General features: G+C 41.0%; 2 protein-coding genes across 6 annotated transcripts; one reads left to right on the forward strand and one right to left on the reverse strand.

Moving 5' to 3' along the window:
* Window positions 1–1,139: 1,139 nt before the first annotated feature.
* LOC129348023 (putative nuclease HARBI1) lies at window positions 1,140–3,023 on the reverse strand. Its single transcript, XM_055007264.1, has 4 exons — window positions 2,030–3,023; window positions 1,815–1,927; window positions 1,618–1,729; window positions 1,140–1,534 (listed from the first exon to the last, which is right to left on the reverse strand). Exons 1-4 carry the CDS (start codon window positions 2,139–2,141, stop codon window positions 1,479–1,481), a joined length of 393 nt encoding a protein of 130 aa, XP_054863239.1. The 5' UTR covers window positions 2,142–3,023; the 3' UTR covers window positions 1,140–1,478.
* Window positions 3,024–3,920: 897 nt separating this feature from the next.
* On the forward strand, window positions 3,921–19,887 carry snx16 (sorting nexin 16). 5 transcript variants are annotated; one of them, XM_035946027.2, is made up of 9 exons: window positions 3,921–4,080; window positions 5,854–6,424; window positions 7,475–7,561; window positions 9,254–9,402; window positions 9,674–9,743; window positions 12,712–12,848; window positions 14,059–14,181; window positions 15,751–15,793; window positions 17,241–19,887. In XM_035946027.2, the coding sequence occupies exons 2-8, from the start codon at window positions 6,011–6,013 to the stop codon at window positions 15,767–15,769; spliced, it is 999 nt and encodes a 332-aa protein (XP_035801920.1). In that variant the 5' UTR covers window positions 3,921–4,080; window positions 5,854–6,010; the 3' UTR covers window positions 15,770–15,793; window positions 17,241–19,887. The 5 variants fall into 5 exon arrangements, with proteins under 5 accessions (XP_035801920.1, XP_023121239.1, XP_035801921.1 ...); XM_023265471.3 differs by having other exon boundaries at window positions 15,751–15,788; XM_035946028.2 differs by having other exon boundaries at window positions 15,754–15,793.
* The last annotated feature ends 6,609 nt before the right edge of the window (window positions 19,888–26,496 follow it).

Raw genomic sequence — 26,496 nt, forward strand, 5'->3', positions numbered from 1 at the left:
AGACGTTGGCATAATCTCATGGAGCTACCTCATTTTGATCATGTTTTACATTGTAAAGTAGCTTAATTATTAAGTGGCTGTTTGACTGTGCAGTGGTTTTATCCCACACATAGCCTAAATTTCTGCATCCATATCATGTTCTGTTAAACAATTAAGCCTATTTAAACTAACACAGACTTCTACTCAGCCAACAGAAAGAAAGCAGATGCCCGTAAAACAGGTGGTGGCCCAGCACCACCACCTGTAACGGAGGCAGAGGAGCTGGTCCTAAGCCAGAATTTGGGAAGGCCAGTGGCTGAGGGAATCCCTGGAGGGAGCTCATCCTCTGAGACCACATCCCAAGACACAAGTGCTTTCATAAAATGTAATGTCTGTGTGTGTGTAGCCCATGTATATGTATATATGGAATGTTTTCAAGCATATTCATACAAATACTTACTTCTCTTTTGGGTCTTTTTTTCTTTTGGCCCAACAGATTGTGATGGTACTATCTGCCTGGTGGAGCCCCTTCACACCACAACAGACCTTGTAACTGTAAGTAGGCAATACTCCAAAGATTTAGCCAAAGGGTAGTTTAAGTCCACTGAAACATATCACTCATCTAGGATGAAGAGAATGAATCTGTCTGCTGCCTTTACAGAGGAGGATCCAGAAAGGCATCTAGAGGTATGTTACTGATAGTTCTCTTCCCATTCACATTTCTGAACATTCTGGTGGAATATAGAGTGTGACATTTAGCCTACACTGAAGTATTGCACATTCTCATCCTTTTTAACAGAGCATGGCTGGACAGCAGCAGGATGCTTCCTCAACTTCCACTGCACAGATTGACACAGTGAGATGGATGTTCAGTAAACACCAGAGGTTCATTCCATGGAATTCATGTGCAACTGTATAATTTAATGTCCTTTATGTATTCCTAGTTACCAGTAAAACAAATATACAAAATCCACTTGCTGAGAAAAATACAAAAAACAGATAAAGAAATACAGTACTTGGACCACCAGATTAAGAAGGCAGATCTGGAAATTGAAATACTGGAGCAAGTTAGAGGTGGGTGCAGGTCACAGGTGACTTATGTTAACTATTGGAACATTATAGCTCTTTTATTTGTGGGAAATAAAGAAGACCAAATGAAATGTATGTCATGTGTTTATTTCACTGCTGTGGTGGTGATGATGGAGACTTAAACTCTAAAGTGATTATTGCATATGGTGTCTCTGACTGCTCTGCTGTCCTGGATAGCTGGCAGGTGGATGGAGTCATCATCTGGGTCTTCAGTTTGTAGGGCAGAGTGTTGCTCTCCTCTAATAGTGGTAATATTATGAAGAACAACACATGCCACAATAATATCACAGGCCTCTCAGGAGTCACCCTGAGCTGATGTAGACACTGGAAACGGGCTTTCAGCAGGCCTACGGTCATCTCCTGGTTGAAGTTCTGTTGGGGGCCTGGTTCAGGGTCTGGGTATGAGGTCATCAGCCTGGGTTGGCATGGTAACCCCTGTCACCCAGCAGAAGGCCATCAAACTCTCCTGTAATGTATAGTGGATACATTAGAGTATATTAAAGGAGGAAGACAAGTGAATTATATTGTGAAAATCTTCAGGATGCTCACCACGTTGCAGTCTGTTGCTCAGGTTAGACTCATGATAAATCCTCCAATCATGAACAGACCCAGACCACTTGGCCTCCACATTAGAAATGATGTATGCAGCATCGCATATGAGCTTGACAGTGCAGAGAATGATGGATGTTGAACTATGATGCAGTCTTTAACATTTTGAAACCATAGTCAAGCTACCTGTAGCCTACCTGCACATTTATACTGTGAATGGACTTCCTGTTCACATAATCAGCTTCATTATGTGAGGGAGCTGTGATGGGGATGTGTGTTCCATCTATGCAGCCAATCACACTGGGAAATCCTAAAAGAAATTAAAATTACTAATCCCAGTCTGAGGTTGCAGCACAATGTCATTAACAGAATATGATTTAAAATTAATTTGACAGATCTCTACATCATTCACCTGCAATCCTGTGGAACTCCTCCTTGATGGCTCTTACAGGTTTGTGTCCAGGGAAAACTACAAAGATGGTAAAAGTCGCAGGGCCAGACACACTTTTCTGACCGCTCTGCATACAGTTGTCTTACTGAGGTGCTCTGCATCTCCAACGTTGTATAAAAAAACTTCCATTTGCAAAGAACCGCAGCGCAACACACAATATCTGATGGGATGTTAAAGCATGACTGCGGTTGGTAAAGTTGCAAATGTAAGGACGGATTAGGTTGTGTATGTAGATTATGGACTGTGACGTGAGACGGTACCGCTCTAAAAGATAATTGTCCGGAAATGGGAAAACATCTACGCGCGGTCTGATAATCTCCTGACGAAGATTTAATTCTCTGTGCAGTAATGCTGCTCCTTCATCCAGTGGATCGTTAATAAACGGACGTCATTTTGACACACGGCAGAACTAGGCTTCGCCAAAACTCGCCTGATGACTGAATGAACGAGGAAATGAAATAGCGTGTGTGACCGAAAGAGGGTGGAGACAGAGAGAAACTCGAGGTTTACTGAGAAAAACCTGGTCCCGACCAGGTTAGAGTCATAGAGTCTGTTACTACGGTAACTGACCGAGAGTTTAAGTTACCTCTCTTTGTGAAACAGGCTAGAGTTACCCCTCTGTCTCTGGTTTGAGTTACCTCCCTTTGTGAAACGGAAAACTCCGAGTTTCCCTCATTTCAGGGTTAACAAACTCAGGGTTTTCACTAAACCTGCTTCGTGAAACGGACCCCAGAACTAAACCAAACAAATCAAAACTCGACAATAAACACTATAAATAAAAAAACGGAAGTCTACCAAAACTAAACGGAATTTACAAAACTAAACTAAGGAGGGGTATTCACAAGATGGGGGAACTGAATACGAGGGCAAAACAGGCTGAGGAAGTCCAGGGGCAAATGGAGATGAGGTAGGAACAACTGGCTGGAGACTGAAGCAGGGCTGAGAAGCGGAGTCCAAAAAAGGGGGAAGCAAATCCAAAAGAGTGTCAGGATGGGAGTTTTTGAAGGTATGTGGGTCAAAGATCCAGCAGGGAGTGAATGAAAGCACAGGGCTTAAATAGCAGGAGGTGAAGTAGAGAACAGGTGAAAAGAGTGAAGTAATTACTGCAGCTGATGTGCATCACTGCAATCAGCAAGGTGCAGGCAGGTGAGTGAAACAAGGGAGACAGACAGATGTAGAGACCAACAGACAAACAGACGGAGCCAGAGGGACAAGACAAGGAGAGAGAGACAACAGGGAGAGAGATGACAGGATGAGTGAGAAAAATACAAGAGACAGATGACAAAGACAGGAAGAGGGAAAAAGGAAGGAAGGAGAAAGAAGGGCAGGAGCTAGAACAGTATCATATCTGTCATGATTATCTCAGCTTAATAAAAAGAACACAATCCAAACAATTTTTGAATAAGCTCATTTTATTGTTGTTTAGCTAATTAGAAGGTGGTTGTTATTAAATCTGAATGGTTATTTAGTTGACATTTTAGTGATATCCAGTCATTTTTTATTAATGTGATTGTTTCCATAATAAACAATAATGCAATTTATAAAGATGTGATCATAATGAACATAAAACACTTTTTTTTTTTTTTTTTTTTTACTTTTGATAAAAATGTATGCAAGACATATCCCATGGACTCTAAATGTCCCTCGATTATATATTGACCCAGATGTCAGGGTAAGGACAATATACAATGAGAACAATTTTTATTCACTGCGAATGAGTGGTGAGATGCAGTAGTAATCACTACTAATCCAGCTATGTCTAAAAAGCACTCATACTATTGACCTTTTCTGCAGCTGAGTTGCAATGGGTGTAATATAATGTGTGTTGCAGCGCCCTCATGTGTTTTTCTGAAGTATTGCTGCAGTTGTGGTTTGAGTTCAAGCATGCTAACATGAAAAGGGCACAGGAGGAGAGCAGTGGATAAGCAGCAACAGGACAATCAGACATTTAGGGCTTCATGTGTACAATAAAATAATATAACGAGAGAGGGAAGGATATCTGGACTCCTACGGTAAGACAAAGTCCCTTTCCCCATCTTATCTTTGTCCTCACAGGCTGTCTGTTGTAGCTTGCTAGCTAACGTATTGTGAGAGCTTTATATCCTAGTGTCTCCTACCGGGATGGGGCATACGCCAGACGCTGTTCAAAAATGTACCGTTTAAGCTTTACCTTAATTATTGTCGACAAAGTGCTTCGAATAAACTCAAAAATGACAGGTAATTAGGTTTAAGGAATTCCTACGTGATTCGGCATGGTATTACTATTAAAAACCGCTGTTATTTAAATAAAATTTGAGTTAGCCCACTTTGTTTGGATTGTTGGTCATAGCAACTAACTGTAACTAGTAAGTGTTAGCTAGCGTTAGCTTTAGCTTGCTGTTAGGGTGAAAATTAGATGTTTAATATGTATGATATCACCGCCTGGCAAACCAGCGGTGTTTTCTATGTTGTGTTACTGTCGTATTCGTATATCTCTGTCATTGTGACTCCCAGCTGTGGGTAAATGTAAAGGTAGGACAACGTTAGTGGAGTTTGTAGTGCTCAGACAGGGACGTTAGCTTGTTTGCTAACGACCTCTTAAAAGCCAGCTACACAGTTAACCTGCTTCACTTTACAAATGTGGTTTAGTAGTAGTACGAAGCGGGCCCGTGTGTTGTTGTCACTGACTTCACTCCCAGATCTTTCGTCATGTTTCACCTAAATAACTGCACGACTCAGTGAGGAGTGAATGAGCTATAAATAACATCTCATTTATTAACTTCTAACACCTGTACTTTAAGGTGTTTTTCTTCTTCTTCCCTGCGGATTATTTACAACACGTTGACATGTTTGTACATCCTATACCCTCACTAAAATGAGCGTTAGAGCCTTCCAGTTGAATTTCCATTTGTAGTCATACTAAGGGCTGTTTCCATTCTGCTCCACTTATGCAGCATAAACATGAACTCGTTTGACAGGTTGCTGCTGATCTCAGTCTGAGCAGAAATCGATTTTACGCCCCTCTCTCTTCCATGAAAACCAGCATGCAGCCTCTTCCTCCCTCATCTCAAATAAAAGCATCATCTTGCTTTTCTTTTTGCAGCATTTCACTGGCATGAGTCAGACTTAAAAGCTAATCAATTGATACATTAAGTGTCTGTCCATCTTTGAATCATTTTTTTCTATAATGGATTTTACACAGGGCTGCACAGTGGCGTAGTGGTTAGCACTTTCGCCTTGCAGCAAGAAGGTCCCTGGTTCGCGTCCCGGCTTTCCCGGGATCTTTCTGCATGGAGTTTGCATGTTCTCCCTGTGCATGCGTGGGTTCTCTCCGGGTACTCCGGCTTCCTCCCACAGTCCAAAAATATGCTGAGGTTAATTGATTATTCTAAATTGCCCGTAGGTGTGAATGTGAGAGTGCTTGTTTGTCTCTGTATGTAGCCCTGTGACAGACTGGCGACCTGTCTAGGGTGTCCCCTGCCTTCGCCCGAGTCAGCTGGGATAGGCTCCAGCCCCCCCCGCGACCCTAGTGAGGATTAAGCGGTGTATAGATAATGGATGGGATTTTACACATAATATACAAATTCATACATTATGAATGACATATGGCTGCTGTCAATAATTTATCTGCCTCTACAATCTGGTATGACAGGGTGACGTTTCCTCATGGATTGTGGCACATTTGTGTAAACGAAGGGAGATTTAGTGAATGAATTACATATAATTTGTATTTAAAACCTGAAATAAATTCAAATCATGCTAAATACAATCTTACATCCAATTATTCTTGTTCCTCTTTTGTACAGGGTCTGTAGAGTCAGCGTAAGCCCCATCAGGCTAAACTTCACTGTGAGATTCCAAAATCACTCAACACAACTGAAGGAAGGAGGCAAGGTCAGCATTGGTGTGAAAAAGCCTTATTGACTACTGCAGTGGCGGGGCAGGAGCACACAACTCAGGAAGATGGCATCACCCTTTGTGCCTGTCCCTGTGCCCATGGACAGAGCCCTGTCAGGTGGTAGCAACAAGCTGCGACGACCACAGCGAGCTTCTTCACTAGGGAGCGTCTCCAGCAGCTCGGAGTCCTCGTCCTCTATCATCAGGATGGCTGGGGAGGACCACGGAAGAGAACGTGGCGGCTTAGGTTCCCAGCGTCCGTCTCGTTGCGTAGACAGAGCCGTACGCAGCCGGACGCCGCCGCCCCTCCAAAGCCCTGTGACACATGCTCGGGTAAACGGGACACTGGAGCCTTCTGTAGAGTACTCAAGCTGCCCTCGCTCCATATCGGATCCTGCTGGCAGTCAGCAAATTGAGGAGAGACCTATCACGCCCACGGTGCTGGGGTATGAGGTCATGGAGGAGAGGGCCAAGTTCACGGTATGCACCTAGAAAGCGGTTTGTCTTGTCAGAACAACAGTTTAGCAAATGGGATAAGCCTAATGTCAACATTTATTCAGCACACACTCTTTTGTTATTTACTTGTAAATTATCTACACGTACTTGACAAGTCAGACATGACATGAGACAAGTGGGGCTGTGTTTTTCAAAAATCGGCGAATTGTGGGATGTGTAGGAGTATAATAGGAATCATTTACATTTTACTGTATTACAAAACAGGGCTGCACAAAAAGATCCAAGTTTCCGTCCCGACATGGGATCTTTCTGCATGGAGTTTGGATGTTCTGCCTATGTCTCCCTGTGGATTATCACCGGGTTCTCTGGCTTCCTCCCACAATCCAAAAACATCCATCCATTATCTATACACTGCTTAATCCTCATTAGGGTCGCGGGGGGCTAGAGTCTATCCCAGCTGACTTGGGGTGAAGGCAGGAGACTCCCTGGAAAGGTCACCAGTCTATCACAGGGCTATACATAGAGACAAACAATCACACATTCACACCTATGGGCAATTTGAAATTACCAATTAACATCAGCATGTTTTTGGACTGTGGGCGGAACCTGGAGAAAACCCACACATGCACAGGGAGAACATGCAAACTCCATGCAGAAAGATCCCAGGAAGGCCGGGACGCAAACCAGGGATCTTATAGCTGCAAGGCCAAAGTGCTAACCACTGAGCCATCCAAAAACATGCTGAGGTTAACTGGTAACTCTAAATTGTCCATAGGTGTGAGTGTGCTTGTTTGTGTAGCCCTGCAATAGACTGGTGACCTGCCTTAGCCCTAAGTCAGCTGGGATAGGCTCCAGCCCTCCGTGACCCTAATGAGGATTAAGCAGTGTATAGATAATGGATGGATGGATTTATTACAAAATATCAGTGAACCATCAAGTGACTCTTCATATTACCTCAGGAACTACAGCATGACTTTGCTCTTCAGTTAAGCCTTCAGTGTGTTGTTTTGTATGATATTAAAGTGCAATACTACTATGCTTTGGCAGTCTTTAAGATTATTTTCTCTGCTGCAGGTATATAAAGTCCTGGTCAAGAAGACTCCAGATGAGAGCTGGGTTGTTTTTAGAAGGTACACAGACTTCTCCAGGCTCAACGACAAGGTGTGTTTGGGTGTATTTTCTTGTAGTTATGAGGGCAGCACCAAATCTTAAGCCAATATGAAGCTCAGTTTTGTCATCATCCTTTCATGTATGCTGGTTTCGACTATCAACCATTTGCTTTCAGCATGCTTCCTTTTGTTTCTGAGTGCTTGGTGGAAGCGATTAGAGCTGCACAAAGAAACTTACTGTTCCCAAACAGCCGATGGGCCTGAGCCAAGTAGGAGAATGAGTCTCTCGTGGTTTTGGGAGGGACAGTTCAGTCACAGATTACAGAAGGGGGAAAATATAAAGCTCTGATACTGTATGTTGTAAGATCAGAAACTGTAATCCTAAGCAACAATAACGGTAACACAGGAGATGGGAACGCCCTACATTAAACAAGGAGAACAGGTTAAGAGAAGAGGTGTGGACTTCCTCTCCTCTATTCCTATGGCTTTTCCACAAACAGCTGTAACAGTCATGCTGTGTTTGTAGCTGCAGAGGCCCGTTGATCAGCTGTTCGGAAATCTTCCAATTTCAAGTGTATTGTAATAACTGTGGTTCAAAGTTGCAAATATTTAAAGGATTTGTCTTTAATTCTACAGGGATTATTTTACATTGTTGTTCAAGAGGTCTACTGCCGTGAATGAACTTTTAAGGCAATCGGAGCATATATTTTTATTGAGACAGACATGAGCAGAGATACCCAGAATGGTGATCATGTCTTCATAATGCAGCACTGCTTCTGTACTGAGTGACTGCTGCCAAACAAATTTCTGTATTATTTTGGACCTCACCCAACATCACTTTAAGTTTATGCACATGACTCAGGCAGCCAAATGTGTAAAACAGACATGTCTGCATACATGCAAGCACACGCCAACCCATCCTCCTGCCTAGTACGCTGTATTATCAGCATTATGTATTTCCTAAATGTTAGCAGAGTGCTGGAAAAGATGGAGGAAAGATGGTGAACTGATGGCTTCAGTCAGAAATGAGGCAAACAACTGCAACAGAAACGTTTATCATTTATTCACAGTTATTTTATCAGCATTCGGTATGACACTGTAATTGTGTATATTTTAGGTAAACTGTTAAATACCCAAGTTTATGGAAACCCTATAAAAATGTTTTACCTAATTGTACAAAAAAGGTCTAACAAAAGGCCGACCAATTATTATTAAAACTAATATCAAAATATTATTGAAACCACCATATGGCCAATGGCAATATTCAAATCATATGAGCTGCATTTTTTTTTTTTTTTTTTTTTTTTAAATAAAAGTAAAAAGTGTCAAAAAATACAGTTATAAATGAAACATGGTTGCACCAGTACACATACACTGGCTGAAAGAATCTCATCTAAATGATCAAAGGAGAGTGCTTCAGCCCACTTTTCCTGGTAAAGGAAAGGTTTTCACACTTGGAAATAGTATTTTAGCCGAGCTACGCTGACTGTGTTGTAGTTTGAAATATGTAGTTGTGTTTTTATTGCAGTAGAAATAAGTCAGAGTTTGTAATGCAGAAGTAAAGTGTGAGCTTCATGGAGTAGCAGCTGTCATTGAAAGTCATTAACCCTGAGTTGTCTTAAACACTGATTGCAGTGAAAAAACTGCTGTAGGTGTTTGTAGGCATGATCATGTGATATTCATTGCCATGTGTGTGTGTGTGTGTGTGTGCGTGTGTGTGTGTGTGTGTGTGCATGCGTTCTAGCTGAAAGAGATGTTTCCAGGCTTTCGCCTCTCACTGCCTCCTAAGCGCTGGTTCAAAGATAACTATGACAGCGACTTCCTGGAAGACAGACAGTTGGGACTGCAGGCTTTTTTGCAAAACTTGGTTGCACACAAGGACATCGCCAACTGGTATGTGACGCAGTTAAGCGGTGTTTTTAATCTCAAAAATGCAGTTATTGCACCATTTTTTGTGTGCATGCTGAGACATTTATCTGAAGTCTTTATTTTGTCTTGGTCACGTCAGTGTTATTAGATTACCAGATAAATAACTGACACCAGAATCAGGCTGTTTTATAGTGTTCATTAAGTATTTTTATTGCATTGTTGAGCACACAGGTCTGTTCTAAACAACTATCACACGCACACAAACTTAGACGTCATCATTGGTTCTCTTTGACAGCCTGGCAGTGAGAGAGTTTCTGTGTCTTGATGACCCGCCTGGGCCTTTTGATAGTCTGGAGGAGAGCAGGGTAAGTATGCATATACACGTTAAAGCATGTGAGCTCACAGTTGTGTGCAGAACATTGGACACACCTAGGCACATTAAGTTCTTTGAAGTGATGCAAATACACGCTCTGGATCAACTGGTTCCCTCATATCGTAAAGGTGCCCTGTGGAGTTATTGGAGCCATGGAGTGGTTTTTCTGTCAGTGAGTCTCCATTTTGTTCATCTTGTGCACAAATATGGGACACGCATGCCTGCAATGTGTCATGCAACACCCTTTCATGCACATGTGGTCGTTGTTTACCACTGATCCATATGCAGTGGTAAAATGTCAAGATGCTTGCTGGTGTTCAAGAATGTCGACATGTAATTTTAAGTTACAAGTGCAAAAGCTTGTGGAGACCTCATTACCTCTACCCCAACCATTCCTAATAAACTTATTACTCTGCCAAGGAGGTGAAGCCTCGGCGGAGTTATGTGACGCTTGGCATACGTTTGTCTGTTGATCTGTTTGTTTGACTGTCTGTCCATTTGCTACATTATTCAAAAATGGATTTGGATGAAATTTTCAGGGAAGGTCAGAAATGACACAAGGACCAACTGATTAGATTTTGACAGTGATGCATCTTATAGTCTGGATCCATGGATTAGTTAAAGATTTCTGTATCATTGTGAGATAGCGGCACGGCGTCACTATAACTATGACAACAAGTGAACACTACGTCAGCTGCCTGCCGACGATCACATGATTGCGATCCTTCTACAAATCCACCGCTGCAGACTTATCAGGACTTACCCATCGGAAATCATACAACTGAGCAGCCTTGGCGGAGAAAAGAAATGTTAGCTTGACAAATTCTGACTTGTCAAACTTTGTAGAAAAACTCACATCCATGAATTCCTCAAAGCAGCAGGCTGAGGATCTAAAGTTAGGATGACTGATGTCTGCTTCAGAGGGCTATAAAAAAATAGCAAGTCTCTTTCTGCTTGTGATTTCCACTGTCTGAAATGTCACCTACAAATGGTAGTTCAGGGTGGCAGTGGAAGCAAAAACAAACAAATGTTCAGCGGAAAAACAACTCCACATCCGCTGCAAAGGACCTGCGAGAAGAGGACTGGCTCAAGAGTGGCAGTGCACTCCTGCTAATGCACAAAGGAACTCAACATGGAATAGTCATTAGAAGGAAAGTTTACCTGCCACCTCATCACAAAAGTCAACATTTGGTCACATCGGCCATTTTGGAAACAAGTGTTCATTCTAGGTAAAGTTAAAACTGAGTTGTTTGGCCAAAATAACCAAATTTGTGATTGGAGGGAAAAAGGGAGCAGTATTTGATGCAAAGAACATCTTGTATACCGTTCACGATGAGGAATGGAAGCGTTCGCTTTGGGGTTACAGGAGGCCTTGCATGGATTAAGGGCAGATGGGATGGATTCCAACAAATATCACAAACTATGGATGCAAATGTCAGGCAGTCAGTGAAGAAGGTGAAATGGAACAATGCCAGGTTCCTACAATAGAACAAAGATCCAATGCATACCTCAAATCTGAAATCTGAAGCTTTTGAGGTGATCCTACAGCCCATGAGGCTACTTATTTTCATGTAATATGAAGTAACATAAAGCATGTAGTGCCAAGTGTATGAACAGGCTCATTTTAATGTCTGTTCCCTGCAAGGTTATATTTGCTCCTTTTACATACAGTTGTATGCACTTTATGTAACATTTCCATGTTACTTTAAGGCATTTTCCGAAAAGCATTCCTGTTTTTAGTAGGAAAGGGCACTAACTATTATTGCAGTTGCTCTGGAACCGAACAAGTTTTTCCTGTAGCAGGAAGTTCTTGTTAAAGGTGGAGTTGCTTCTAATCCAGTGCCTTTAATGTCAGATTTAATGAATGTCTCCTCATGGTATGCTAGCAGTCCATTCTGTGTGCATGCTGAAAATGGTAAATGGTCTATATTTATATGGCGCTTTACTATACCGGAAACGATACCCAAAGCGCTTTACATTATACATCACATTCACACACACATTCACACACTGATGGCGGAAGCTGCCATACAAGGCGCTAACCACGACCCATCAGGAGCAGTTAGGGGTTCAGTGTCTTGCTCAGGGAGACCTCAACATGAGCTCTCCAGGCGAGGATCGAACCGGCAACGCTCCAGTTACAAGACGGCCGCTCTACCCACTGAGCCATGCCGCCCCAAAAGAAAGAAAATTGTAGGGTATGTACACAGTCCTGGCTCTGTAATGGAAAACAAACAAGGTGGCCTGAATCAAGCCACAAGAGTCGCAGCATGTCCCGTGTACATGCTCATTCATGGGAAAGGGGGGAGAAATGGGTGGGAAAGAAGCCTGTAGTGTCAGCTTAGTTAGCATGCAGTTGCTACATCATGGCCACCGCATTAATATGGTCTTGGGTTTTAATAAAGTCTTTCTCTGAACAGTTTCTGTATGGTTGTTGTTAGGGCATCTCTAAACACTTATGTTTTAAAGTCTTTGCAAAATAAACTAAGATATAAAGTATTTTTCAGTCAGCACGAAAGCTCAGGTGTCATATTTACACTCTAAACTACAAGCTGAATAAGACACCCTGCCCTACATTTGACAAGGATATGAAGTAGGTTGATGGTATTGATGACAAAAGCAGAGACTCGCCATCATTATATAAATGTACAACTTTTGACATAGATGTCACAGGTTGTTCTATGTAGCTACCCTGGTAAAACAACCCACCTAATTTAACCTGGAGTTTTTTGTTGTTATTTTAATTCAGACACCTCAAACCGACGTATGTTTGAAGCTGTTTAATATTAGATTTTTAGAAATGACTTTAAGTAACTGCACAGTCTATTTTTACATTTCCTAGTTGACACTGGCATGTAAAAATGCTGTTCTGTCCTATTCTCTGTTGCTTATCAACAGTATTAACAAAATTGGGGATATTTGTTAAATATTTTCTGTTGTTTGTTTTTCTCTCCCTCCAGGCGTTCTGTGAGACTCTAGAAGAGAGCAACTATCGTCTCCAGAAGGAGCTGCTTGAGAAGCAGAAAGAGATTGCATCACTGAAAAGGAGGCTGGAGGAGAGGGAGCGGGCAATCCTAGTACTGGAGAAGCACATCAAGTCAGTAGAAGGACACAAATGTACACACACACTCAGGTACAAGAGGTGGGATTAATGATAAGCGCTAGGGATGCAAATTTCAAACCATTTTGAAATAAAAAAATACAGCTGACATTTTTCAATATGCTAATAAAGACATATTTTAAACGATATCACCACAAAATTGGTTGTATCAGGAAATTTGAAGAACAGATGAGGTAAATACTAGGTTATTTTAATTACAAATTATATAACAAAAAGAATGGTTTCATTTTAAATTGTTCGTCATTGACTCAGCCAACAAGTATTAAACACAGCGGATGAGCTGCTGTCTTCCACAGTGAATAACCTGAAACGTTTATATCTTCAGAGAAGATTTTATATCAAATCAATCCTCATAGCTGATGTACTGAAAACAGCTGCTCAGCTGGAATACTGTTTTAGAAACTTTATTAGTCCAATAAATTTGTCAGTGTTTATGGCCACATCTAAAATGGATTTATGCACGACATCTCTTTAGTTTGAAAGCTGTTGGAAGCATGTGATTGGAGTCCTGCTGCTCCTGAACGTTGACATTGTTAGCAGCTACAAATTCTCCTTACTGACAGACACTCAGCTCTCAGTTTGTGTTAGCATTTGAACATCCTAGCTTAGCGTTAGCATGAGCCATGAGCAAACATCATCAGCTCGACTGCCACATTTAGCAGATAGACACCAGGGAGGTTCATATGACGGTCACAGGTAGTCAGCAAACACACCTGTAAATCCATCCCATAAAACCAAAAGCTCCACCTGGTGGTGCAACAAGGCACTACACCAGTATTACAATACCTTTTCATAAAAAATGTTCATCAATTAAATTAATAATGCCAATTAATCAATTCCTCAGTACTTGTTAACATCCATTGTAGATGCCCATACGATGCAAATGACATCGATACAAGTCACAGATTCAAGTCACACAATGTGCTTTATCAGTGCTGCAGGAATATGAACAACAATAAAAGTGCTAACGATGTCAGTAAGAACCAGTTGCTTGTGTGTGTGTGTGTGTGTGTGTGTGTGTGTGTGTGTGTGTGTGTGTGTGTGTGTGTGTGTGTGTGTGTGTGTGTGTGTGTGTGTGTGTGTGTGTGTGTGTGTGTGTGTGTGTGTGTGTGTGTGTGTGTGTGTGTGTGTGTGTGTGTGTGTGTGTGTGTGTGTGTGTGTGTGTGTCTCTGTCTCTGTGTGTCAGTGGTGAGTGTGTGAGCCCTGAGTCTCCATTTGGTTTGTCAGCTCAGGGCAGTGAAAGCAGTGCAGATGTGGACGTGGAATCATCCGCTGCAGAGGCTGATCAGGACATGCCTGACGACACTGGGTAAAAGACACACAAATCCACACAAAAGTACAATGCTGGAGCAGATAGGTTGTTGGCTCCAGCAAATACTACAAATGCAGAGTTAACACGTACAACCACATTTAACAAAACAGTAATTACAAATAATTAATTTAGACTTCTCAAGTAAATCTCTTTTGGCTCTGTTTCATGTATGCTAAATGATACCAAATATTTTCTCACTGTGTTTTTGCTGCCAAACCATTTAAAAAGTGTCTCAGGAGTTGAGGGCAGTGTTCAATGGGGAAGGTAGAATGCTGAACATGCATCATCTGAAGGAGCAGAAGACCTTTGCTTCCTCCAATCAGGTTAACAAACTGTTCTTGACGGCATTTTTTATTTTTCAGTTGTTCATCTCACATGTGACTGAAATCTATTTATACACTTTTCTCTTGATCTGAAGCTACTGCCAGTTTAGCCTCACATAAGCAGTGATTTAAAGGGATTTTGCCACACAAACTGCTGGAAGCTCCTCACAAACTAGTAGAAAATATTTTTGCATCAGCAGCAAATTAGCAATGCAAGCAGGAGAAGACTAAAAAACTTGGAGGCCTCTTGCCAAAATATGATTGCATATACAAATAGAAAATCAAGGCTTATATGCACTAAAATTAGGGATTTCTCTTCAGTTTAGGTTAAAAAAAAAAAACAGCTACGGTTTGCTAACAATCTACAGTAGTGAACTCGATTTATAGGCTCTGAACAGTATGGGGTTTTTCTTGGTTGGCCTCTACCACCTAATTAAATTAGAAGGAAGAACTGATCTCAAACGGGCATAAGGCTTACAGACCACAGTGTTCCAATTCATTCATCTTGATAGAGGGAAAAGTATTGTAGTACTTAAAAGTCCCATGCTATGCCCTCTAAACCAAAGAATAAACCAAGAACCCCCTGTATATGTGAGCACACCTCCAAGTTTGTTACAACTGCAAAACCCAGTAGAAATAGATTTTCAACATTTAGGACCTTTAAGCAAAAGTGACAAAAAAAAAACTCCACTATCAACCATTTGACATTCTCACCACCTCAAACAACAACAGTAGTTTTACAATAGGTTGCAGCCCACAGAGTTGTCTCCAGAATCCAGCAAATACAAACAATTACAGGAAATTAAAATCTAAAACCTGGCCATAGACAGAGAGTATGGTGCTGCAGTGATTAGTGCTGTTGTTTCATTTTAAGAGTATTGTGTGTTTACTGCTGCCCAGATGTTGAGATTTATTCAAGCATTTGACATGTTTTCTGGTTATTGAATGGGGTTATGTTTGTTCTAATAACAAACAAAGCCTCAGCCAAAGTTTTCATCAATGAATTTGAGCCCTATATGGGAGGAATAGTTTTGAACTTGAGCGCACATATGAGTAAACATGCCAGTCTCTGGTTCTTCTTCTAAAGGAAGAGTCACTAGCATCCACGCCTGTAAAGATGTTGGATAAAGAAAATGTCATTTTCGCTGCTGTTATTTTCATCACAGTCACACCTTTTGTTTTGCTTTTTAAAAAATGTTGTCCTTTCCCTTCTTGTGTTTTTTTTTACCCTCACATTTCACAGCAGTGCTGCCCCAATCTGAAAAAAGAGCCCCATAACATGTGAGGTACTTCAAATACCAGTTCAGCAGGCTAACCTTATGGTGTACTATATTTTATGTTCTTCTCAGTAACATGCATCCCGTTGTTAACTGTTCTTTGAAGATGTCCTGTTTTGTGATGTCAGGGCACTGAAGGATAGGTTCAGATTATTTTCAAGTCCATCTTAATCTGCTCACATGTGAAATGTGTGTCTTTAGCTGCACATATTACATGTTTGTAATTTGCTTGAAAAAGACCCAGACCTATCTTTCAAGTGCGTGTGGTCAGGATGTTTATGAAGGTTGGGGTGAGGTCACTTTCAGTACACCTAATTCAGAAAAAAAAACTATCCTTTAAAGTGCATCATCTAATGGATGCAAGTATTTTTTTTGAATTACGTTAAATCTCCAGAGATCTGACAATTTTTATTTGTAAAAACTGTGTCGCCGGCCACCCAATCACTTCGACCACTACACTACCGTTCAAAAGTTTGGGGTCACCCAGACAGTTTCATGTTTTCCATGAAAAGTCAGACTTTTATTCATGTGCTAACATAATTGCACAAGGGTTTTCTAAACATCAATTAGACTTTCAACACCATTAGCTAACACAATGTAGCATTAGAACACAGGAGTGATGGTTGCTGGAAATGTTCCTCTGTACCCCTATGGAGATATTCCATTAAAAATCACCCGTTTCCAGCTAGAATAGTCATTTACCATATTAACAATGTCTAGACTGGATTTATGATTCATTTAATGTTATCTTCATTGAAAAAAATGCTTTTCTTTCAGTAATAAGGACATTTCTTGAATGGTAGTGTAGGTGTCACAACACCAGGCCAAATAACAGACAGTCAAGTAAAGTTCCACTTGTTCAAATGAGTGACCTGAAACTGATTTCACCCCCAGGCTGTACTCATTGTACTGCAGTGTTCTGTGCTCTGTGAACCTTTTGGCTGTACCACCTCGCACCCCTGCATCATTTATGACTAACACATGCTGTTAGTGGCTCTTCTTCACATGGTGATATGTACTCACTGTGTGGGCATTGTAGGTTCTTGGATTTCAGGTTTTTCTTCCTCCTCTCCCCATCTGTTGCATTGACAACTTCTAGCGACTCACAACTTGTTCGGACTCCTTGTACTATTTAAGAATGGAGACCAGAAGTAAGTGGACTGATACCTTCATCAGTTATACACTGACAGATGGCAGAGAGTTAGAGAGAAAACACCTGTCTTCCTCTTTGTTCTCAGTGGACTCGTAACTGTAACTTGCTGATGTTTTGGCCATAGTAACTTTTTATCTTCCCCACATGGATGGCTCACAAGTCGGGCTGTTCTCGTGTCTCCCCTCTACTTTTCCTCTTGGATTCTCTCAGTCTGTCGGGCTTTGTGTTGTCTGAGTTGTACAGTTCTCATATTCCATGTAATTTGCCCAAATGCAAAATGCTGATCGTATTCCCTCTCTTCAGTGGCAGGTGTGAGATCCAGCCGGTGCGATCCTCTGCATGTTGGTGCGGGCCGTCACTCAGCGTCTCTCCTCCGGTCATCCAGGTCACGCAGCTTTACCACAAGGAGCTGGAACACTAATGCTGAACCCTGGGCCTCCTCGTCTTCCTCTTCCTCCTTGCCTGCTACACCACTCCACATTTCACATGCTGGAGTAGTACTCAGTACCCGATTTCTGTTTTTTCATTCTTCTTTTTGACTTCACTGCTGCCCCCTTTCATCACATCGCGTCTTTCCACCTTCCGGATCGTAGCCGCTCTTTCACCCTTCATTATCGGAGTTGGATCTGATACAGCGTTTCCTTCTAGATCTGTGTATAGAGTTAGGAGGGTAATATAGCGGAACAGGCTTTTCCGTGGGTCAAGGGATGTTTTTTCTGGCACCGACAGAAGACAACGAAGGCCATGAAAACCTGAGACTACGTTGGTCTTACTTCAAATTTATGGGAAGTTTTGGCCCCAAGTTAACCTTGGACCTCCTGTTGTGGCTGCTAGATTGGATCAAGTTGATCCTGCAGGCACAAAGCCAAAGTTTGGCTTCTTGACCAAAAAATAAATAAGGTGAAGCCACTGGTTTGATGGCTTTCAAAATTGTGACAATCTACGGAAAACGTGGACCGTCGTCTCATCAGTTCCTGCAGGTCTACATTGCCTTATGGCTCGTCACTTGTGACAAGAAGCCATCTTCTCAAGCTACAGAAACAACACCCCCATGTGGTTATAGAAACAAGTCTGGATAAATAAAAAGTCAGATTCAGAATAAGCATTGGTAGCCAGGTGGGTATCACAGAAACAGTGGTCATTTTCTGTTTGCATTGCTCAGTACTGCCATTATCACTCACTGAAAGAGTCAGACCTCCTTTCTAGAGAAACTTCAATGTGTTTTCACTATAAGTCAGACTCAGTTTGCGTCTGAAAGCATACATTCCCTCATGTTTTTAGTGCTATGCGTGATTTGTGGTAAACCAAGGCCTATGAGTGACACTGAAATCTATAACATACTGTTCAAAGACAGAGCCAAGGTATGCGATGGCCAGTGTGCACTCCCATTTCCCCATCACATTCCAGCATATACACACATGCATCTGGATAACACAGAAATGGTTCGCTTCTGGGCATTGATTATGGCAATTTAGGTTAGCTATATAAATATTTACAACAGACCTCCTCTGGCACCTTTCCTCTTAGGGTGGAGATTGGGCCTGGACTATGGTTTTATGGCACGTGCATGATGAAAGGATAAGTGGACTTAGTTTGCAAAAAGATACGCTTATCTACTCACCTCAACACGTGTGTGGCCATGTAATTTTATTTTTTTCTGCTGAAGATTTTGAAGTGTACTTCAAAGAGTTCTGCTTCGATTCCGATACAATTCAGGGGAATAGAATTTTGTTCAAAATATTTGACATGTTAATCGTTTTCAGTAAAAATTATGAGGGCAAGAGTTTTGTGTAATTGAGTAACCTCCCTTGTACTGGGGTTGCAGAAGAAACTTGAGAACCAGAAGTCTTAAAATCCCAGCAGATAAAACTAAAACTAGCTACATGATAAAATACCCCTCAGAGTAAGTTTTGTAATTTCAGTGAAATGTACCCTTTAAGAGACTGGATGTATTCATTTTAAGACAAACCTCACCTGCAGTTAAGAAATGCAGAAGGAAGTTTCCACAGTGGTGCTTATATTCCTGAAATAATCCAGAGGTTGTAACCTGTAGACTAATGAACTCCAATTCTGAGAGAAGGGTAAAATTAGAACTCCTTTTACCCACACAGCCTTGGTTTGAAGGCCATTAAAGATAAGAAGTTAAACCACCACACCGGTGTTTCAGGAAGAACTGGGTGCCATAGGTAACTGAAAAACACAATCCGCCTTGTTGGCTCTGTGTCTGCATTAGGACTGTTACCAGGTAAAGAAATCATCCACAAAAGCCATATTTTTAGACCTAATTAACACTTGAGAGGTTTCTCATGTGGTAGTGTGTGCTGACCAGCTGCTGTTTTCATGCTTTGATGATAAGTTATCGAAGCGTATGATAGCCACAGCTAGTGCTGAATTGTCTCAAAAGCCGGCCTGCAGAAGGTTGTGTGATGCACTTTATGGATGAATGGCAACCTGTAATGTTTGCTAGGATGTTGTTTTCACTACTTGTCCTGAGACAGAAACATGCCTTTTCCATCACTAAAGCTGTCTGGGTTCCCAACTGGATTTAATATGTTGATTTTTTTGAGTTGTGTTCAGATCTTATGTAAATTTCCTTCTCGCTAAGTCTAAGTGCCTTAAATATGTTTTATTTTGATGTGTCTGAATAGCTTTATAGGTTTGTGTCGAACATGAAACATATCCACTATGTGTCTCTAATGGAAATATTGTTTTAAATAATGCACCTATGTATATGTTGCTTGGAATAGACTGAAAATGACATTTTTTTGTAATATTACATGAAATAATATGGAGTCTTAGTTCAGATATACACCGACAGTTGCACTATAAAACCTTTATATGGATGACATTTGGTATCACCTGTAATGCCCCAGTCTTAAAGGGATAATTCACTCAGTAATTAGAAAATGTATACTGTAGATACGGTTACACTTGATATAGCAGAGATGTTTATAAAAAGGAAATATTTAATTCACACAATTAAACACGGAGTGATATAGTGAATACAAGTGTGCTTCTTGCTTATATTTAAAGATGCCATTTCCTCATCACTGTGCTTCTTTTCAGCTTCGACCACCCAAAATGCAACTTTCTGGGGAAGTTCCCTGAAGAAGGTACTACTACGTATGTTCATACTGTCTGAGCAGTAAATACTTATAGGAGTCACATGGGAGATGTTTCTCCACAGTGCTTCAAATTTCAGGGATTTAACTTAACGATGTATGAAGCTTATCAGCTTTTCCCCTCGCAAATGTCAGCATTTATGGTCTTTCACCTCAGCAGGGTGATCAGGAAAGTACACGCAGTTTGTCTGTTATCCATATGAAAGACTATCGCTTTGGGCCTGTATTTTAGTGTTGATTTACAGCACTAGCACCGCTGCACTCTCAGTTATATGCCGCTTGTGTTTTACATTCCGAACCTTGAACTGAATTTGTCACAGGTTTCTAATTAAAGCAGAGTGCCTGTGAAGGCTGCACTAGTTTCTCCCTAAACACACCTGCCCTTTTTAATTTTGGAAAAGTAGTCTTTTGTTCCTCCTCATATACAGTGGTGGAACAAAGTTTTTGGACACCCTTAAAATTGTGCACAATCTCAAATATGAAATATTTGTGGAAAAATCTTTTTTGTTTCAAAAGGTGTGGCTGCATAAGACAAAAACAAATATATTTTTTTAATTTTTTGTTTAAAAGAAATACTAACAAAACTAAATTCTTGACAGTTTCAGCTCTCAACTTCATTGGTATCAAAGTCAACAAATAATGAGTACAAAAACGGAACAAAAAATAAAGCATCACATCAAATGAATATTTAGCAGCAGTAGAGCTCTAATCCTGGCTGGCATGTTGCCCACCAGCCTTTCACACTGTTCAGGGGTAATCGTCTCATTCTTCTTGAATTACTGCTTGTAATTCTTCTAAATTCTTTAGTTTACGCTTTGAAACAGACCTTTTGATAATTCACCACAAATTGTCAGTGGGGCTCATGTCCAGGGATTGAGGTGGCCACTCTAAGACCTGGATACTGAGCTCCTGCAGCCAAGTTCTTCTGGTCCTGGATCTGTTCAAGGGGCATTATCTGGTAGAACATCCAGTTTGACCTTGATGGAACAGAGTACGTGCAGAAGAGAGCATGTGGGTTTGGAGAATGGCACAATACTTGGCAGAGTTCAATGTGAGATGACCAACACCAGCAGCACTCATGAATTCGCCAAACCATGATACTGCATCCACCATGCTTCACAGTGGGTGCTGTACATGCTGGAGATAATGCTTCTCCTGGTCTTCTGTGTACCCACACATTAGCAGGAGGAAGATAAAGCTGGAAACTGGACCTGTCTGACCACAGAATCTTCTTCCAGTTCCTGGCTGTCCAGTTCTTGTGTGCTTGAACCCAACAACACTGGGCTAACCTCTGTCTCTCATTGATCAGGGGCTTCTTGACGGCCTTGTAGGACCTTAATCCATCATCTAAAAGTCGGCCACATACAGTGCAGGTGGAACACTGGACACCAGTTTGGTTTGACCACTGCTGCTGAAGCTCCTGTGATGTCATTTGGCCGTTTTTCCTGCACATGTGGATCAGGATGCAGTCATCTCTTGCTGAAGAAACCCTTGGATCCCCAGATCTTGGTCTGTCTTCCAAGCTGTTGGTTCGTCTGTATTTCTGCAGAGTGAATCTTTCTGCTGAAGGACTGCATCTGCACTTCCTGGCTATCTGGCAGCAGCTGTACCCTTCCTGGTTGAGAATCTGTATTTTCCTGCGTTAGGTTCCTCATTTTAAGCATTTTTGTCACTGAAGAACTTTCAAATGTGCTGGCTTTATATAAACATGAAGCACGGCAACAAAATTTGTGTCTTTTAATAAAAGCAGGACCTTCATCAGTGGATTAGTGGAGGTAATTGTAACCTTGCATGTCCTGTCTGCAACCAAATTCATACCACATGTGCACACATCTGTAGCGCAGCAAAGTTTGATGGAGTGTTGTTTATATGGGACTTTACAGGGTTACAAGGATTTTTTCCATTCCCATTCATTTAACAATATGGCTACACCATTCACCCAACATTCATGAGGTCAACTGGGGATCACTGCACCTGCCCCTTTTTCCCTTGATGGCCAAAGTGCCCTTTTGTCAAAGTTGTTTTTTTAATTTTATTTGATTTTATTTAATTTGGTTTTTTTTTATTTGTCACTGTGTGTGTGTAGAAGTATTTGAAGCCCAAAATAATAAATTTTAAAAAATAAATAAATAAATAAATAAAAATAATTCAGATCTACCGTCGGTCGGTCACATGATCTACGTAGACGTCCCTCACTGCCCTGAGGTGCCCAGATGTTCCCTGTAGCTTAGCGCTAGCGCCGCTAGTCTAGAAACCAGAGACCCGAGGGAGGACATCAACAACTGATGGGTCTGATGGTGAGGAGGTTTTGCAGCGGGATTCGTTTGTGTACGGTGTATTTTTGCAAGATGACTGATGAAGTGAAGTGAACTTCCTGTGTCTGACTAACACACCTGTCATCAGTTATAGCCGCTAGTTAACCACACAGCGTGCTGAGAGGATAAAGTCTGCCAGGCTTCTTTTTGTTGAATTGTGATTTTCTCAACCTCTCATTTAAAGATATCAGTGCTTGTTTATAACATTTGTATATATAGACGAATTAAATATAATATGCATAAATATAAAATATATAACTTTTTTACCTTTGCTGTCTTGTGCAAAGTGGATAGTCAAACTGAATAAAAACACAAATACATTTAATTACATGATTTCTGTATCATTTAGTTTAGTTTTTTTTTTATTATTAGCACTACAAATAATAAAGGGCATATTGTGAATCAGCGCCATGGAGCAAATCCGTGGCTGTACAGTATATGTCTGTAAAAGGTGTGAAATTTAAGAACAATACTTGCCACATCAGGATTTGAACCACAGACCTTCCAATCAACAGTCCAGAGACTTAACCATTGCACTACTGTTTCCATGTTATGGTCTCAATGAATATGGATTGCTACAATTCAGCCAGTTACATTGTAAGGCATGTTTCTGTATAGTGTTTCAAATTCGTGTTCCATGTGCCCCCTTTTAACTCTGAGCACCTGCCCCTCCAAAGGCCTCTGCACGGCCCTGTTCGATAATATTGTTTTTGGTTATGTATGTGTATATATATATATATATATATATATATATATATATATATATATATATATATATATATATATATATATATATATATATATATATATATAAAAAAAAAATTTGTTTTCATCTGCTGTTTTAATGTCCTTGTGAAGCACTTTGAATCACCTTGTTGTTGAAATGTGCTATATAAATAAACTAACTTTAACTTTATACATATATATATATATATATATATATATATATATATATATATATACATACATACATACATATATATGTATGTGTGTGTGTGTGTGTGTGTGTGTATATGTATGTTACCTTGTAACTGTAAGTAGGCAATACTCCAAAGACTTAGCCAAATGGTAGTTTAAGTCTACTGAAACATATCACTCTTCTAGGATGAAGAGGATGAAACTGTGTCTGCTGCCTTTACAGAGGGGGATCCAGAAAGGCATCTAGAGGTATGATACTGATAGTTCTCTTCCCATTCACATTTCTTAACATTCTGGTGGAATATAGAATGTGGCATTTAGCCTACACTGAAGTATGGCAGGCTGCACAGTGGCGTAGTGGTTAGCACTTTCGCCTTGCAGCAAGAAGGTCCCTGGTTTGCGTCCCGGCTTTCCCGGGATCTTTCTGCATGGAGTTTGCATGTTCTCCCTGTGCATGCGTGAGTTTTCTCCGGGTACTCCGGCTTCCTCCCACAGTCCAAAAATATGCTGAGGTTAATTGATTATTCTAAATTGCCCGTAGGTGTGAATGTGAGAGTGCTTGTTTGTCTTTGTATGTGGCCCTGCGACAGACTGGCGATCTGTCCAGGGTGTCCCCTGCCTTCGCCCGAGTCAGCTGGGATAGACTCCAGCCCCCCCCATGACCCTAGTGAGGATTAAGCGGTGTATAGATAATGGATGGATGAAGTATTGCACATTCTCATCCTTTTTAACAGAGCATGGCTGGACAGCAGCAGGATGCTTCCTCAACTTCCACTGCACAGACTGACACAGTGAGATGGATGTTCAGTAAACACCAGAGGTTCATTCCATGGAATTCATGTGCAACTGTATAATTTAATGTCCTTTGTGTATTCCCAGTTACCAGTAAAACAAATATACAAAATCCACTTGCTGAGAAAAATACAAAACACAGATAAAGAAATGCAGTACTTGGACCACCAGATTAAGAAGGCAGATCTAGAAATTGAAATACTGGAGCACAAGTTAGAGGTGGATGCAGGTCACAGGTGAATTATGTCAACTACTGGAACATGAACTAAAGCTCTTTTATTCGTAGGAAATAAAGAAGCCCAAATGAAACGTGTGTCATGTGTTTATTTGACTGCTGTGGTGGTGATGATGGAGACTTAAACTCTGCAGTGATTATGGCATATGGTGTCTCTGACTGCTCTGCTGTCCTGGATAGCTGGCAGGTGGATGAGGTCATCATCTGGGTCTTCAGTTTGTATGGCAGAGTGTTGCTCTCCTCTAATAGTGGTAATATTATGAAGAACAACACATGCCACAATAATATCACAGGCCTCTCAGGAGTCACCCTGAGGTGATGTAGACACTGGAAACGGGCTTTCAGCAGGCCTATGGTCATCTCCACCCGGGCTCTCATCCTGCAGTGAGCCTGGTTGAAGTTCTGTTGGGGGCCTGGTTCAGGGTCAGTGTATGAGGTCATCAGCCTGGGTTGGCATGGTAACCCCTGTCACCCAGCAGAAGGCCATCAAACTCTCCTGTAATGTATAGTGGATACATTAGAGTATATTAAAGGAGGGAGACAAGTGAATTATATTGTGAAAACCTTTAGGCTGCTGACCACGTTGCAGTCTGTTGCTCAGGTTAGACTCATGATAAATCCTCCAGTCATGAACAGACCCAGACCACTTGGCCTCCACATTAGAAATGATGTGTGCAGCATCACATATGATCTTGACAGTGCAGAGAATGACTGATGTTGAACTATGATGCAGTCTTTAACATTTTGAAACCATAGTCAATCTACCTGTAGCCTACCTGCACATTTATGCTGTGAATGGACTTCCTGTTCACATAATCAGCTTCATTATGTGAGGGAGCTGTGATGGGGATGTGTGTGCCATCAATGCAGCCAATCACACTAAGAAATCCTAAAAGAAATTAAAATTACTAATCCCAGTCTGAGGTTGCAGCACGATGTCATTAACTGAATATGATTTAGAATTAATTTAACAGATCTCTACATCATTCACCTGCAATCCTGTGGAACTTCTCCTTGATGACTCTGACAGGTTTATGTCCAGGGAAAACCACAAAGATGAGTAAAAGTCATTTCAGGGCCAGACACACTTTTCTGACCATCCTGCATACAGTTGCCTTACTGAAGTGTTCTGCATCTCTGACATTATATTAAAAAATTTCCATTTGCAAAGAACCGCAGCGCAACACACAATATCTGCTGGGATGTGAGAGCATGACTGTGGTTGGTGATGTTGTAAATGTAAAGACGGATAAGGTTGTGTATGTAGATTATGGACTGTGATTGAAATGGTACCGCTCAAAAAGATAACTGTCCGGAAATGGGAGAACATCTATGCGTGGTCTGAAAATCTCCTGACGAATATTTAATTCTCTGTGCAGTAATGCTGCTGCTTCATCCAGTGGATCGTTACTCAAAGGACATTCCATTTGTGAAACGGGTCACAGGTCTTCCTTCTACTCTTCTCCCCTAGTTTCCTGTGTGCCTCTCTACGTAACCTGTCAAAGTCAAAATGCCCAAAAAAATAACTGAGAAAAAATGACGGTGGAAAGGACTTCAACAAAAGCAGTCGGTGTCATTCTATACATAATCAACTTCATCTGAAAAAGGCATCATTATCATGGGATGTGTCATAGAAACAAGCAATGGTAACCTGAATGTGTTATTTGTTTTCTGATAATATACCAGAGAAAACTTTATAAGTGTATTTTAGGTAAAGTTCCAAGGGTGAAACCACCATGTAAGATAGGTGGTTGGCCAAAACAAGTAACAGTATATAAAACGGCCTCATTTTATCTTCTAGCCACAATTCCTCCTGTGTCAAAAAGTTTTTAAACATTTCTCACTCATCTCTTGGAGGTGGAGTTAACATTGATTTGGTTACAGTTTTTATCAGAGCTCAAATGTGTCTTTGATCCCTGAAGATGTCATGTCTATCTCCTGTACATATGAAGTTCTAAGGGCTCCAAAATGCTGGAAAAATTACACAAATTCTAACGTGCAAAATTTATATCCACCCCTATATATTTTAAGGGCCTGTAACTCCAATTAATATTCATGGTGTGAATCTTTTACAGCTTTAACAAATATACTAAAATTATTGTACAAAAAAAATGAGCTGATTCTGAGGAGGTTAGATGGGAAGTGGTGATTGAATTTCATAGAATTTTCCTTCTCAA

Source organism: Amphiprion ocellaris, chromosome 22 (genome assembly GCF_022539595.1).
Source record: "Amphiprion ocellaris isolate individual 3 ecotype Okinawa chromosome 22, ASM2253959v1, whole genome shotgun sequence".
In the NCBI taxonomy this organism is placed as follows: domain Eukaryota; kingdom Metazoa; phylum Chordata; class Actinopteri; family Pomacentridae; genus Amphiprion; species Amphiprion ocellaris.